The following is a 17,568-nucleotide window of genomic DNA, read 5'->3' as shown; positions in this document are numbered from 1 at the left end:
TCATTTGGTGGTCAGTGGTCCGAAGTTGAGAGTGGAACAAGCAAGTGGAGAAATCTGGACATTAGTGAGTCCGCCCTTTCAAGCTGGTGTGCCACTTTGTGGAAGGGTGTCCTCTAAGAGCAGGGGGGGGGTCTTAATGACCATTCATCAATGCTCATTGGCTGATCGAGTGCCTTCTCATTCAGTTTATCAGGTCTTGCACATAAAAAGTCAGAACAAGCCTTATTCAGCTTTGTTAAAGGCAACTAGGAGTAAAATGCTCCCCTTGAACCCATTTTGCCCTTGTTTTTTTTTTTTTTTTTTTTTACTTTGTTAATGCAGCCCTCTTTAAATGAGTGCCTTTATTGGGTTGGTTAGAATATCTGAAACTATTAATTCTCTTGTTTTGAATAGCTGGTGGCAGGCCAGAGCAGATGGGATAGGAAAGTATTTGCTTGGGTGTATTGCTTTCAATTAGGATCAATGAGGTTTCAGCTCCTCTGAATTAACTCACTTAATACCCACTGTGTGAAGTCAAAGCCTGCTAGAAGCAGAGAGGAAAGTTGAGAAGATCTGTAGAAAAACTTTAACTCAAATTCTCCCTTCACCGGTGTAGAGAACTTTCATTAATTGCAGGTGATTTCAGTAGACTGCTAGTCTCTATTGGTGGATCAGGATTGAACAAAGGAAAAATTTTGTATGATAGACTTGCCTATTTTGGAAACAAGTGGAAAATACCTTGGAGTAATACGATATCATACCGTCTTTCTCTAGTGAATAATTTAAATTTATTGTCAAAAACCAATTTATGTATTTTGGGGGGATCTTGGCGTTGAGTTGACTAAATCTACCAATTTAGAAGGTGATTATTTAGATGACTCTTAACGAATTGCCTTAAAAATGCTCCGTGTTCTTAATTAAAAGATGTGCATTAACTGACATGGCTCTCCGGAGAAAGTACTTAATTGGTTGGCAATGTATTCTTTGTGATTGTTTTGAATATATTTTAATTTTTAAAAATATGTTTACTAATGGGGATGCAGGACAGTGTTTTTCACTGGAGAAAACTTGCAATATGTATTTTTTCTTCCATTCTCCTACATTAATGCATTTGTCATGTTATTGATTGTCTATATTTATTATACAATTTGGATGTTAGAGATCTTGGCACTTTTACCCTTTTTTATTCTTTTTTTAAAGGGAAAGTTATTTTGTGTAAGTAACTGTTTAGAACTATATATCTAGGTTTCCGTGTTCAGGGAGAACTGCCAAGTGGGGTTGTTGATTTGCTTGCTTCCACTGATGAAGAACAGGAGGAGGAAACTGGTTCCTTGAGAAAATGCTGAACTAGTCTCAGAAGCACATACATTCAGTTAGTCCCTTTCTGCAATCAGACTTCTAGGTGAGAATCTCCAGGGATCCGGGTTTTGTTGACATGGATCAATTTAAAGTGGCAATTACTGTAGTCAGATAACAGCTTAAAAAGCTTTTTTTACACATAGAAAAGATACATAATCACACAGCATATGGAAGTTCAATTTTCTGAGGTATGGTTTAGGGAGTTGCAGTGTACCGATATTAAGACTAGTTTTAAAACCAGATATCACCCAGCTTTCTTAAAGTATAATGCATTTTTGCCATATGATTTTTTATTTCAGAAGTGATTCACCGTGCATATTGATGAAAGGTTGGATTTCCCACTGTGAAAATGTTCCTTCTAACATAGGTAAAGTATTAAAAATATCATTGAGTGGCTTTAAAAAAAATCTTCTCTTTAAAAATGAAAATTTACAGATTTAGGATGCTGGATTCCATAAACGCTCTTATAGCAGGACTTAATTGATTATTACACTCATGCCTGTAATAAAGCTTTCTGTCATACGAATGTTTGAGCTTGGTGCTTAACTATCTATATACTGAAATCCATTACACAGAACCTCATTACAAGTGACATCTCACTAAGATGAACAAAAAGATTGGCTTCATAAATAGGATGCAGTATACTATTAGTGACAGAACAGAGTAATCATTATGAATTATGGTCTTTTTACAAGTTGTCTCTGACATTGATGGATTTTTGAGGGGATCACCAGATGAAACAGTGCTAGGGTGCAGTATTTGGGGGCTATAGAAATTCTTATTGATTGACGCTGTTTACCAAAGATGATTTATTTTTAGGTTGTGCAGGGTGTGTGTGCGTGCGTGGGCGTGCTTTGAAACAGGTTGTGTGCACTCTTGCGGAGAAGTGTGGGAAGGGTGAGTAGGTAGAAGTTAGAGTCACTGCCTGTGCTTTACATGGGTTTTTATGATTTCTTTGCGGCAGCAAGTAGGGGAAAAATCTATTTGATGAAGGCTAAAAGTATACGGAAAGTGTAGAATAAGAAGTGGAAGACTGTGAAGGGGTAGCAACAGTTAAAGGGGATGCTCCTGTCTGTCATATTCTTTGAGCTTACAGGCTGGTCAGAGACTCCTGAGTAGAATTGTTTCTTTGTTTATTGTGGGTCGAAGGTACATTGGGAAGGTAAAGCCTGAGGCATCTGTTTCATCATGTGCCCTGTTGTTAAAACAAATGCACACAGACCTGGAAAGATTTGCAAGTGTTAAAACGTCAGGGAGAGTTTTAGACAAGAACAGCATTTTCCTTTTGCCTGGCATTTTTGTGTTTAGAAAAGGCATGCGAGGCAGACAGGCATATGTTTCTCCTATGAGGCAAGAATGTTTTATAAAGGACTAAAGAGGGACTGCTGAGAGGAAAATAGCCAGCTTTAGATAAAGCACTATAACAAAGGCTTGTAGTTTTATATATCATGGTGTCCATTAAAGCTTAATAGGGAAGAGTCCATCGAACCAGGTCGGGTATGTGTTATTCATGGGAAGGATAAACATTTAAGGGTGTGCAAAAACTCAGAAATCAGGAGGACATGATTGCTCAGCTTTTGAAAAGACTTTACAGTGAAGATTTTGTTTTCATCTCCCATGGATCTCTATGCAAGGCAGAGGAAAGTAAGCTGAAAATGTTTGGAGCCTATCAACTCGGGAATCCCAGGGGGTTAAAAGCAGTCTAGTAAAATAAAAGTGGCCTGCTTCTGCGTTTAAAGTGTTCTATTTTACACATACTACTGAGATGCTGACAAAAGGAATGATTCTGATACTTTGTTCAGTATGATGAACTGGCACAATATACAAAGTTTTATACAAATGATTTTATACTGTTTCGGATTTCCAGTTCAATAAACAAGCTTTGAGGTTTGTGCCTGTTTGTTTTTTTAATAGAGTTCCCTTTTATGAGAAAATGAAGGGAAGCCTTTCATTTCGAGCAGTGGTAGGGGGCCAGGTCTACTTTCCATTCTTTTGGCAAAATAAGGGTTAATTTGTAACTGGATGGGAGGGGGTGGTGAATGAATTATTCAGCAAATAGCTTATCATTCTGCTTTTTACTTTCTGTTCTTTGGTGCTCTGGAACTTGCAGAGAGAGGTAGAGTGGGTAAGGGGAGGCCGAGGCTGTGATACTTTGCATACACATCCCTGTCATTGTTCTGCCTGAAGAGACAGGGCTGGGTTCAAGGCCACATGTGCTCCTGTCATCATCCACATTTCTGCTCCAAGTGCAATCCGGAGTGTCAGCTCTCCATCTGTCTCTGCCTGGCAGGCGCACGCGCCCAGCACCCTGCCTCGGGCTATGCCGTCCCAGTCCCTTCTCACGGCTCTCCTCTCTCTGCTGCGCTCATTCCAGAACAGGAGGCATGAGCTCTGATTGCGCCGGCTTTTAGGAGACAGCCACTTTTCTGTGTGGACCCTGCATTCAAGGATGCCTGGTGAGTTACCCTGCTCTACTTTCTCTCTCTGATTTTGACAAGAAGAAAGCTTACTTTTTATTAGACACGGAAAATACCTCCTACCCCATGGCATGCTATACTTTATGTGGGTAGGCAGAGGCTGGGAGTGACAGAGGTGATGTGTGGAAGGTGGCATAAAGAAAGCCATCAAGATCTAAATGCACGGGTACAGGGTGTGGAGCCCTTCCTTTTAAAATTTTGGAGGTGTGTGTTTTAAAAGCTGAGGGAAAACTAGCCATGTATGTTTGCCAGAGCAGTTTACTTGAGGGACTTAACTCACGTAAGAAGTATTGTTTCTGTTCTGGATTTCGTGGCTGTCATCTGTACCTTGTATCCTAGAAATTTCATCTGTGGAGAGTTTTCAGATTATGGCGGGATCCTGGAATAAGGTCTCTTTAAAAAGCTCTTTATGTCAGAGAAAGTGAAGAAAGCTTTGGAACTGAAAATAATACCAGTCTTGCCCTAAATCACAGTCTGTAGATGTCATCAGGCAAATAACTGAAATCAGTTCATTAAAAATACAAAGTCTGCTGAATTACCGAAGCTGTTGTGGTTCTGGAAATTTAGTGCATGTCAGTTTCCTCTGAAAAATATTATCTTTGAAGCCCAGAATGTTCCTGTGATCTTGCCAGGGAAGGCTCTGCTTATGGAGAAAGAAGCCTGACTGGGGGAAAGGGTCGTTTCTGCTATTCTCAAGAACTTTCTGGGTTACCCTGTGCTTGCTTTGAGCAGTCTCTCTCCAGATAAAAAAGACATGGCAGATAGAGATCCTCCAGCTGGCTGAATCGTGCGTATTATTTGGGTAGGACAGGGAGAAGAGGCTGTGCTTGGTCACAGAGTTTGTACACCTCACAGATGGTGTTTTGAAACATTATCTGCCGGTTTTCTGCAACTACAGTTGTGTGTAGGTATTGCCAGTTGTTTGAAGAATGTTTTCCCTTCAGAATGTGTCTTTTAGTCCACATTGTCATTGACACATGTGCGGAAAGGATGCATTTGTGACTGAACCGCACTTTTTCATTAGTTTGGTAGATGAGGATTGTATGTAGATGAAATACGGGGAAAATCAATTTACAAAAAGATAGTGACCAAGGTTTTTGGAAGGTCACTTTAACTTTTGAAGCTCTCATCTTTATTTATATGCACATGCACCTAAAAATGTAATGTGCATTGAGTGTGTGTTAGGGAATCAGTGTGAAAAAGTGCTCCTGTTTTTCATTTCGCCAGAATATTGTAGCAGTTTCATCTCATTTTTATGTATCTTAATTTGAACCTTTGTTTTTATGCTCTTAATAAATATGTGTTAAATGATCTGGTTTATCAGCATTTTAGAGTCTGTATTTCGTTTTGCTAAAACTAAACCCATAATAAACCTAAGCCACTTATGAATGATAATAGGAGAAAGAGATTAGTTATGACCCTAGCAACCCCTAACTAATTACATGATTTTAAATTAATCTTCAAAGCATTCGTATTTAAAATACATTGAACTATGTTTAAGGTTTTAGAATCATTGGTAAGTTTGTTTTTTTTCTGTTAACTCATTAATATCTGATGGGTTCTAAAGCAGTAACACAAAGTGTGGGCAGTGTTTGTCTCTCTCTCCCTCTCATCCCCTCCCCCTCTCTCTTTTCCCTCAACTGTGTTAGAAAACCTTGTATTTCAATGCAGAGAATATATTAACAGCTGTGACTATGAGCATGTGCTAGAATGAAGATACTTGAGCAGATCTAACACTTGGCTATTTTTGAGACTCATCTGTACTTTTTAAACTCCGCTGTTGGATGGACTACCTCTTAATATGTTTTTAGCATATTTAATCCATACATATGTACTTATATTAATGGACAATTTTAACTATTTGGGGCAGAGTTTATATTTTTAAATAAAACATTATGTGTATAAGAGTAAAAAGATATGTTTCAGGTAATCTGATATTGTCACTTTTTTATTTGGCTACATATTTGTATATCATTTATTATTATTATTATTATTATTATTAGTCATCACATGTCAGAACAGGTTCCTGATTGTATCAAACTTGAATGAACAATTATCAGATTTGGGACCCTTTTTCATAAAAATGAGGATCCCTGGAAATATATACACAAACTGAATTTATTCAAAGACATACCTATCTGCGTGGATGAGTAGGTACAAAAGTCTTTAGTTTAAAGGTTTCTAGAACTATTTCAGTTAAAAAGAAACATGCTAGTTGTTGATAGCATACAGTTACAAACGAACTATGAAAAGTCAAAGGAGGTCACGCATGCTTTAAAGAAATAGGTTAAATAATTTTTATGATTTAACTCAATATAAGGAAATATCATTTCACTGCTTGTCACTTTGTAACAACTAGATCCTTGTGTTTAAGAAAAGGACAGTTTTCTTATGAGAAGGCTAGGAGACCTTGGGCATTGTGTTGTTTCAGGAGGAGATGACTCCAAGCTTTCTGAAACATTTATATTTTTATCAATCTTTGTATAATATTATCAAAGAACATATGTTGACCTACAAAATGCTTTCCGAACTGTTTCCTTAAAAGGACAGTCCGTGTAGCCCAGAAATAGTGCTGTTCTTTCAGAAGATGGCTAGTGTTAGGTCAGACCACCCTTTCTCAATGGTCCTGTTCTCCAGATGTGCATGGAACTTTTTTTTAAGTTCAAGTTTCAAAAAAAAAAAATGGTTTGTTTTCAAAATCTGGTTTTACTTAAGACATCTCCATCCTGGAGTGCATTTCATAAATTGCCCACATATTTTTCTTAGCAGAGAACTTAACTGGCTGTAATTTTTAACACATGGCCACATCATGTGATATTTTCAAAACACTTACACATAGCTTTAAGAAGGTCCCTGAAGAAATGATCCATCCTCTCACAGCCAGCCTGTTTTTTAACAGCATATCTGCATTTTCCATTTAGTAGAGCTATATATTATTAGCTTACATTTTTGGGTAGTAAAACAGTGCATTGCTGATTGTAAAACATGGACTTTATTATCTGCTGAAAATTGATTTGGCATTTATAGCCACTGTGTACTAGACTGTTTTTCTGTTTTTAACATCAGTGCTTGCAAGCGATGATTTGTGTAAAAAACAGCAATGAAATTGCCATGGACAGACAATTGTTAGTGTCCCTAGTAACTGAACATTTAGATAATGCACCTGGTAATTTTTTAAAAAATAGATGCATCTAAATGCTCTTATACGAGAACAAAAAAACACAATAGTGCATTCACTGTCACTCTGTTTTACCTTGCAAGTTGGTTTGCCAATGTGTTAGGTTCTTTGTTGTAGCGAACAAACCTCCTGCCAGCTATTATAAGAATACTATATAAGCTGCAAATATCCAATTATAAATGTAGATTGTGTAGGCATTTGTAGGTTACTTCTTCCTAGCAGACATTTAGAATTTCTAACTTCTTTCCAAGCCCTGGCACCTTTTCCCTTTTTCTTTTTAAATTATTTTCTGTTAATATTTCTGAGTACTTGATCTCTTTCACATGGCATCTTTCTGTGTAGTTAATGATCTATTGAAAAGGTAAGTGTTTAATCTTTTTTTGGGGGGTGGGGGGTGATCATTTGTGAAGACAACTAGTTTATTTTTATTTCTTAGAGTAAACATTCACTTAGTGAGCATTATATTGTGTAGAAATGTTTATTAGTCATCTCATCACTGATATTTGATGCTTACAAAGAAGGTGCTGTAATTATAATATTTAGAATAGCCTTTTGAATCATAAGAGGGGCAAATACATTTTAGAGCTGGAAGGTTGATCTTGCAAGCACGTTCATTTTACAAGATGTTGAAACCGAAGCTCTTAGAAGTTTAGCAACTTGCTCAGGTGGTTTATTAAAGTGAGAAGTTTTTCTCAGTTCACCCTCTTTACCATGATCCTTCCAAATCTCATATACACATTAAGTCACATTACCATATTAATGTCAGTCTTACTTTGTTGTCTTTTATATTCCACCCAGAATTGCTTTTACAATATGCTTTTTCTCCTTCTCCAGGACTGCAGAGCTATTTAGGAGAAAAATTCAGTAACAGTAATCATTTAGCCTGTGGCAAAGGTGTGCCGACAAATTTATCTTATAATTGTTTTGAAATTAGGGAGCCTCAATGAAGTTAATTACCGGAGTGTTAAATAGATCAAATAATGTAAAACTATGACAACTGAAAGGTTACTGTAATAAGGAAATTCAGGTACTAGAGTAGACATTAGGTTGCTGAAAATGGGCGAAGGACCAGATAACTGTGATTTAGTCAGTCTTTCCAGGCCCTCAAAGGGTTCTGAGTTCTATTGCTTTAGGCAGAGAAGTAATATTATGCCGTAATTATTATACAGAGTAATAGGAGCCTGAGCCTGGAGACAGGTAAAGGAACCCAGAGGTGAGGTAGTATCTAACTGGATGAGGAATTGAGGACATATGGGGAAGGGTAGACCAATCTAATGCTTATTAGAAAGTCTTGCCTAGCACCTGCTTGCTCCAGATTGGCTCTCTGATAATGTAACAACATTTTTTAGTTTGTTGTTCTTATACTGAGGGCAGGACATTCATTTGTTTATTAAATTTTCATTTGTGTGACAGTGGGTATAGTTTTATCAAAAGCAATTTCTTTGTGTACAGTGCAGTTCTTTGGTAGCTAACTATATCTAATGAAATAAGTCATTAACTGAAATGACTCACAAATTGAGAACAATAGGATTTCACACCTGACCAAGAAGTAGGTTTATCTGGCTAGCTTTCTCAAACAGCTGTTTGCATTAATTAATATTAATGTAAATGTACTTTCTGAGAATGTCTAGTTTAATTATGTTTTTCAACCCATAAGAGTTTCAAGCAGAGGAATCAGGAGGTCCTCTTAATCTCAAAGGGAATATATAACTGTCATTTAGGAACAGAATAAATCTCTGATAGTATAGTTAGAGCAGCCTTTAATTGAAACCCTGTATATGGCAGGCCCTGGGCTAGGCACTTTTTATACTTTCTAATTCTCACTACATACAGCTCTGTAAATGGTTTCTGTGATCACATGATCTATTTGAAACCTGAAGATCAGATAAATAAAGCATTTTGCCCAAGGACACATAGATGCAGTTAAATGGCAAAGATTCTTTGGTCTGTCTGCTGATTTTGGATTCCTTTTTTTGTTTTATTCTTTCCTTTTTGAGGAGGGATGAGTATGTTGTGGCTTGTTAAGAAGGTATTTTGTAATGGAAGCTAGATGGAAGCATTTAAAGAGGAATGTTTGAATTTGAAATACAGTAGCATAGAAGGTAGAGTTATCTTTGCTGAAAAATAAAAATATGAAAACATTAGCCTTAATCATCGAGAACGATAAAACAGTTTAGGATGGTGGTTATTTCTCTCTGTATTCCTACTCCTCTTGAAAGAGTGCAGTGGGAGTAGTAGGCATCAGGGGGCTAATGTCATTATTTTGAAAAACCTAGAAATCTTAACTTTACTCCCTGACAAAGCTCTATGTTGGTTAACTAAAACATCACTTTTCTTGGCTTTTGGAATGTGGTAATCCTGGCTATTTTTTGTTGATCACAAGCTCAGATGGATGGTTTTCTGTGTTTTGGATTAGTAGAAAATTGGAAAGCAAATGATATGTTCAACGCATTGGCAGACAAAATTGTTAAACATTGTGTGGTTAAAAAAAAATCAAATCTCTTGGTAGAGAGACTGCTGGGTGTCCATGGTTCACAGCCCCAAGAGGTTCTAGTCATGCAGACATAGTGTTTCCAGAAGGTGAGTGTGCTGTAAGAAAGCAGATACCTTTTTTTCACCATCCCTCCCCTTCCAAAAAAAAGCCACTGACTTTTTAAGTTGTGGCATGCTTTCTCTAAAAGATTTTACTTCTGTTTTTCACATTTTCCTTTTAGAGGCTATGTGATAAGTGTACTCTGTAAAAAGGCTCACTTTATGAGAGGGAGTCTTTTAATTTGTGTGGTTTGTTAAGATCATACAGTGAACTTGATGCTCATGCAAGACAATAATTTTGAAAGTATGGATGAGAACATGATACTGTAAAGAGTTTGACCTTAAGAGCTATGTAATTAATAGGCAGAAATGCTCTTTAGGAAGAAGAGATATTAGAGGGTGTATTTATCATGTGTTTATGGCTTTAACAAGAGTCTTAAAAAGTTTGACAAAATAAATAGCATTCTTTATAATCTGGGATGATTCTAATGGGGTGCTAAGTTGTTTGGAACTTTGAGAAAGACAGTTGCTGAGCTTCTGATCATATCATTGCATTATATTTAAACTTTACGTTATTTAACTTCACTACCTTCCACAGGACTTATTTGCTTTCATGATTCTTGGTTATTGGGAGGAAGGTACATAATACAATTTGAGAGTCCCGTGCTAACAATTTATATATTCTTGCATTTGAGGTGTTTAACATGTGTCCTGAGAAGGAAATGACTAGAATGAAGAAAAGTTTTGATTCTGACACTTTCTCTGTGAGATGAGCATTGTTTATTCTTTATTATGGTTATATCTGAAGTTATAAACTGCATACTTATGGGAACACTTCATTTGAAAGACCTATTTACATTTCTTCTTCCTTTCTGCTCTAGCATTAGTTGTATTTGTACAGCTTAGAAACATAATTTTAAAGGAATCAAAATGAAGAATGTTGTCCTTAGAAAGCATTTAACTTTTTTATAGATGTTACTCCTAATCATTGGTTGATAAAATATAGAGTGATAGAAATCAGAGGCAAAACAGCTTCTTAGTTACTTGGACATTCTCTTATATACCAGTGTTTGCTTGCCAAACATGACATAGCCAAAAAAAAATTGGTAAATGCAGATGTGATCAGGTTTTTAAAACTTTTTCTATTCTGTACGTTTAGCAGATTTTCTAGAAAAAGAACTTTGTTGAAAGGAGGAATTACCTGTTGTTATTTAACTGTTTACTATATAGAGGCATTTCTTGCTATTTGTTTTTATATCTTTATGTTTTACTCATATATTCTGAAAGTAAAGCATTTGGTACCCTATCAGTGTGAAGTTAATACACCTCTTACCAAAAATTCTAGGAAAAATTTAACCATTTTGTAATGTTTTCCAGAGAGCAGAACATTATCTCTGTAAGCCACAGACTTGCTTCTGTTTAACTGTTGAAAATTTTTGTATTTATCGACCAAATATTTTGAATGGCCATGGTTTTCATACTTAGCTATATTCTTGATCAGTTTGTACAGAACATGTTTTAACCTTTTTTGCTTTTTGATTTGGACTTATATTGTGAGTGCTTAATATATTATGTTTTATGAGGCCCTCTATCAAAAAACACAGGAAGTGTTGAAAATGTCAAGTCCTTGACGTGAATCAGGTTCTTCCACTTAGTGGTCCGACCAGGAACAAGTCATTTTACTGTCTGCCTGAACTTCAGTTTTATCTTAGAGACAGTTATTCTGCTTAGCTGACTTTTACTTGGCACAACGGTGGTAATAATGATTGTAAACCTGCTGTTTACCCCCAAAAAGTAGAGTTTACGTGTAAGTGGTAATTATTAAAGGCAGATAATGATGCTCTCTGGACTTAAGAATAGGGTTCAGTGTTCGAACCATACAAAAGGGCTCTAGACTGTTGTGCTTGGTGAGTTTTGTCTACATTTGATGGGATTTTCTGAGTTTTGTCCTCACTTAATAGGATTTTTTTAATCTCTTTCTGTCCTCTGCCCACCCCTTTTATATTAATGTGCCCACCCTTTTACTAATTCTATTAATTTACTAACTTTGAAACCAGATAACTAAACTTAGGATATTAAGTATAATAATAAAGCATATGCTTAAGTAAAAGGCTAAAAGTCCATCTTGTTTTTTTTTTCAGATATTAATAAGTGGCACTTTAAATTTGTGGCATTAGTCTAGGCGACTAGAAGGCTTTTCGTCCCTTACTGATGTTCATGTTTTTTAGTAGGAGCTGTTGCTAGAGAGCTGAATTCTATCTAACTTTTTACGGATCTCAAGATACAGGCTCTTCTTTGTTGTTTAAAATAGACATTTTAAGCATCATCAACTCTTTTTGATAAAGCTGCCATTTACGTTATCTTGTTTTCCTATTTCTAATAATTTTATTTTAGGCTACCTGTAAGTTTGGCATGTAAAAGGCAATAAATGTTTGCTTAATAAGTGAGTTAGATGAGAGGTGGACTGGGATTCACAGAGATTTTAAAGGAAAGAAGTAATGCACAAAATGTGTTAATTATGAGGAGAAAATTAAGAATTGAATCTTATAAAATTTTTAGTAAATGGTATTTAAGGATCAGGTGTTTTTTTTTTTTTCAGAGTTAAGGAAAAATAATAAATTTATTTTTTGGCTATACAGCTTTATTGGTGGCTAGCTGCTTATTAGTTAAAATGCATGTATTATAAGTCTTATAATTTATTATAACCATATTTATTAAAAGTATAATATAACATGTAACACTTTAAAAATCCCTTTCTGAAATAATTATTGAAATCAGAAACAAAGTCAAGGGCTTTTGATAGTCGTATGTAATATTTTGGGAAATTAGCTCTTTCTGTTCCTGAGCACTTGCATGTAGTTTGCAAGGAAGGGTGTGAGGTTTCAGTCTTCCAGCAGACATATTGAGTATGATTCTAGCAAATGGCAAATATTAATGAAATATTTATCTTTTCAGTTACACAGTAAATTCAGCCAACAGTTTCTTCTACCAGTAATCTTACATGACTAGCAATTTGATAGGGTGATAAAATTTATCCTAAAGACTCCAGAGAGATTGCTAAGATAATTCATTTAGCTCATGATTTATATTTTCTTGCAAAACATGTAATTTGTTATATTCATTCAGCTTTCTTTAAATATTTTGCTCTCTTATATTTATTTCAACATTTACATTGAAGCCTTTGAAAGGAATAGGGCAGAACTTTTGAGTTTAAGAGAATATCATTACACAATATACCTTGAAAGAATAATCTTGTTAATTTGACAATATTTTATAAGTATTTTTCTTAATTTGTGCCCTTAAAAATTCATTGATAGTCAGCTTTTTAGTCCTGTTTTTACAAGGATATTGCTGATATTCTGTACAGACTTCCCGAGGGTCAGTAGAGCACTTTGGAAACATGTTACTGAATGATGTCAGTAAATGATTCTCAAAGTGGGGTCCATGGACCCGCAGCATCACCTGGGAACTTATTGGAAATGTAAATGCTCTGCCCTGCCCCAAACCTACTGAATCAGAAACTTCAGGAGTGGACCCAGCAGTCTGTTTGAATGAGCTCTCGGGATTCTGAAGCATATCCAAGTTTAAGAATCACTGTTGTAAATTATAATTTTTTGTCTCATATATTCTAGAGAAAATACCCCTTTTTTGATCATAAATAAACCAGTGGCTATCTTAGATGGATAGAGGCTATTTATTTATTTTAAATGATGTACTTAAAAAAAGTGATACTCAAGAAATTAAAAATAATGTATTTGTTCAGAACCTTGGTTTATGATGAAATATTCAGATACCTACACATTACAACCAAATTGAGATAGTTATGAGAGGGTGCATTTCAACCCGAATTTTGGGATGTTAGTTTGTTCTGATAGTTACTTTTAAAGAAGTGAGTCTGTTTCAGTTCACTTAGGTACCATGTATTATACCCTTGCTTCTTTTGAGGCCACCTTCTGATTATTCATAACTTTGTTAGTTTAGCTGATCATCTTTAGAGAATATTTGGATAGACCTCAATTTCACAATAATATCAGATAGTCTTGAAAGTTTGGACATATATAAAACGATTTATTTTATTTTTCTTTGTGTTGAACATAAATAAGTGTTCAGAATAATTAAAAAATGTTTCATCACTAGTGCCTGGAGAAGATTTATTTCTTATGTCTCCTGTATCTTCTGTTGTTCTCTTTTGTGCTTGGTGTGCCTTCAGTAAGCGTAGTCTAACACTCTTTGTGGCCTTTGCCTCCTGTGATAAAATAGATTGAAATGATTCCTGGCACCATCTGGTGAAGAGGAGCAGCCCTGGAGCCCTGGAGGACTGTGCTTTGAGAGAAATGCTAAGAAATGTGGAAGTCTAGGGATACAGGCAAAGGATTTTTTTTTTTTAAGAACATGAACATTAATACATCTTCTTGAGGTTTGATGGGACATGTACTGCCTACTGCCCCATCTGGTGCTTATGATTGCATGGCATATTAGCATGCTGCAAGTTCATAATGTATTCGGGGGAGGAAACATCCCTTGCATACCAATTGAGGCATCCTCTCTTTCAGAACTGCTTTAGAATTTCAATGATATTTATATCTCCCAAGCCATGACTGAACTGAGCATATCTGGTCTGAGGAATAACATGAGTGAGAGAAAAAGAGAGAGAGAGAAGAGAGGGAGGGAGGGAAGGAGGAAGGGAGGAAGGGAGGGAGAGAAGGAAGGAAAATGGAGTAGAGGAGTGTTTTTTCTTCTACTTCCCCATTAATTTATTCCCTCCCTTTTTTTTTTTTTCCTGTATGGAATTTTAAGTAGATCTTAATATTATGTTGGTATATGATTTTTTAAAATTTCATTTTGAAACCACGTAATACTTTGTTATTATTTCACTTATGGTCTTAAAACATTTTGTCTTGTAGAATTATTTGCGCATTTTTCCCCTTACAAATTTTTGAGGGTCAGGCCTGTATCTAATTATATATCCATCTCTATGACATCTAGAGTTCAGTTATTCATTTAACAAATATTTACTGAGCTCACACTGTGGGTGTGACACTGTTGTAGGTATTGAGGAATCAGTGGTGGGTCCCTCCTGTCAGGGCATTTATGTTTAGGGCATTTATATTTTAGAAGGGAGACAAACCATAAACAAAGAACAGGTACCTGTACAAGATAATTTTATTCAGGGGTAAATACAATTAAAAAACAGGATACGGAGTGGGGGTAAGTGGGTGTGTGGGTGTTCATTTGGGGTGATTGATTGTTAAGGAAGGCAGCTTTGAGATTTTTGCTGAGACCTGAGTGATCTGAAGATTCAGTGGCAGAGGAATAGCGAGTTCAAGAGCCCCGAGATGAGAATATGGTTGGCATTTTCAAAGGTAGTTTGAGCTAAGTTCAGGGGCAGCCCATTGTTAGGAGCTGGGAATTCATTCTAAGTGTGTCTAGAAACCATCATAAGTGACAAGATCATTTAAAAGGATAACTAACTTAAGCCTCTGCATGTCCTACTCTATGGAAAGAATGAGATGAGCCTTTAAATCCATTGAGACACTCTATTGAACTGGAATTAGCATGGATTAAAAATATATATATATATCTCTTGGATTCTAGCCTTGCCATCTGCTTAATGTTTGACCTTGAGCAATTATTTAACCTTTTTTTAGTTTATGTCTTCTCATCTGTTGAAAAGGAAAATTAATACCTAAAACCATGATATTATTTTGAAAATTAAATGAGATAATTCATTTAAAAGACCCAGCACAGTGCCCAATTCCTAATAGATGCCTGATCTACCATTGACACACTGATCATAATAAAACATTAGGGACAGTTTCAAGGTATGTTTAAAGAGTTGGCAGCATCTTGTTGAGAATCCTTTTCTAGTACTGTTATCTTCTTAATAAAACACTGCTAAAATATCACTATGGTATTAGTGCTCAGCATCTGCTCTTGATCTAGAATTACTGAAGAAGAAAACTCAAGGAATTCTATGCAAAGTCCATGCCCAGTGAAACAAACTGGGATTTTTTTTTTTTAAATTTCTTCATAGCCAAAATGTGTTTCACTGAATTTGAAAACTTACAGGAAACATTCTGTCCTTTAATTACATGTATATATATGCACACATACGTGCTTACATATATAAATATACAGTAGTGTGCTGCTTAACAGTGGGGATACTTTCTGAGAAATGAGTTGGGGAGTTTTGTCCTTGTGTGAACATCACAGAGTGTACTTACAAATAAACCTAGTTGATATAACCTAGTACACACTGAGGCTGTGTGGTGTAGCCTATTTCTCCTAGGCTACAAACCTGTATAGTATGTTACTGCACAGAACAACTTTCTTGGGGTGGGGGTGGAGGGTCCTTGGGAGGGGGAGTTTTAACATGAGGAAGCCAAATTCCTTTTTGCATTGGCCTGAAAATTGCGGTTTTATGAAGGATATTATGAAAAAAAGTTTTAATTCATAAAACAATAACTTTGTGTATTAATCATTTGTATATTTATTAGATTGTCTATTAGATTGTTATTAGATATTGCCTTTTGAAAGAAATTTTTTAATGCACTCAAGGGAGAAAATAAGGAGCTCCTTAGTTTTTGCATGAATAATGCACTAATTGAAAGAAACAATTCTTCAACTATTTTCATTTAGTCTGTAAGGCAATGTTTAGCTTGTCAAGCTTTCTGTAGAAGAATTGTAGGATTGGGGGGAAGGGACAGATGTTGTTGGTGGTTGGATTTCTAAAGGGTTCTGTTAGTGTTGTCTTGGACATAACTTTATGGAACATACGGGTTAGCTGAATTATTCTTTAAACTAGCTCCCTCCTTTTACAATTATGTATTTGTTTTCGGCTAAAGGTTCTCCCCTCCTCATTTGGTAGATTATTTTTTATATATTCCTCCAAACATTCAGAAAAATAAATTATGCTTAAGAAATGTGAAGAAGGAGTTAATGTGGGCCTTCAGGCAGGTTTTCTCAGCACTTAATGAGATTCTTGAAATGTTTCTTGATGTCCTACAGAACTTTACAGAGCTTAACATCTGTACATTGTGTAAGAAGAGTTACATTTATTGCTGTCATATTCTGGCTGAAATGTAAGAAAGAGAAGAGGAAAGTACAAGAGCTATAGGTGTTTCGGAGACGTTTATTCATAGTTCAGAATAAGGCAATGGCTGTTAGCTCCTAAAGTTGATCTTTTTCCTTAGCTAAGCACCAGTTGGATTCCTAATAATGGGATCTTTCAGAAGTGATGGGTTTGCAAGGCTTCAGGAAAATTCAGCGGGAATGGTTATCTCACTGAAACTTTGCAGGCCATCCCAATATTGTCTGTTCAGCACCCTTTGTGCATTCTCATTCTAACCTGCAGTATGCCATGAACATAGATAGATACTTATATCTTATTGTTTTCCTGTAGAAAGAGAAGAGAAAGAAAAGCCAGGCTGATCATGTGAGATAGGTGCATTCATCTTTGTGGGGTCTACCAGGACAGGGGCCTCATGTGTGGAACCTGCATTGTACTGTGACACATCTGACCTAGGTACCATGCCTCCTTATTTTAATTTGTTTTACATGATATAATTTTGCAAATTATACTACTAGATTTCTCCTCTCTTGTTTACTAAACACAGTGACAACATCTTGGATAATATTCAGTTTGTGATTATTTTTATTTTCAGTTACTTTGCAAGTAGGCCTTTCTTTTCTCCTGAATGATTTTTCTTTTCAAGTGGAAATAGCTCCCTGTACCTCCTTAAAACTTGTTTCCTTAGAACATATTTAAAGATATACTACATACAGTCTTCTTATGCAAAATGAATGTCTCACCTTCAAAAGACCAGGCTGGGTGTCAAATGTGTGGTTTGTTTTGTCTGTCTCTCTGTCCGTCTGTCTCTTTGCTTATTCCCTCCCTTTTTTTCTCTCCTTCCTTCCACAGCACGTTTTATAACAGAGGTTATAGTATTTTTAGGGATTGAAATCCACAACAAACTTTAGCCACACTAAAGTCATATTGTAAAGCACAGGGTCTTAAAAATGACCTATCACACTTTTACCCCA

General features: G+C 35.9%; 1 protein-coding gene across 2 annotated transcripts in view; it reads left to right on the top strand.

Moving 5' to 3' along the window:
* The first annotated feature begins 3,374 nt into the window (after nt 1-3,374).
* RUNX1T1 (RUNX1 translocation partner 1) overlaps nt 3,375-17,568 on the top strand; it is a 103,010-nt gene continuing 88,816 nt past the window's right edge. Inside the window, exon 1 of one of the 2 annotated variants that reach the window (XM_006906804.2) lies at nt 3,375-3,794. In XM_006906804.2, the coding sequence (XP_006906866.1) occupies nt 3,788-3,794 (7 nt within the window). In that variant the 5' untranslated portion in view covers nt 3,375-3,787. The remainder of the gene's footprint in view (nt 3,795-17,568) is intronic. The other variant, XM_025043329.1, reaches the window with a different exon arrangement.

The sequence above is a fragment of the Pteropus alecto genome, unplaced genomic scaffold (assembly GCF_000325575.1).
Source record: "Pteropus alecto unplaced genomic scaffold, ASM32557v1 scaffold51, whole genome shotgun sequence".
NCBI lineage: Eukaryota > Metazoa > Chordata > Mammalia > Chiroptera > Pteropodidae > Pteropus > Pteropus alecto.
The sequence above is the reverse complement of the archived record's forward strand: the minus strand, read 5'-3'. Positions and strand labels throughout refer to the sequence as shown.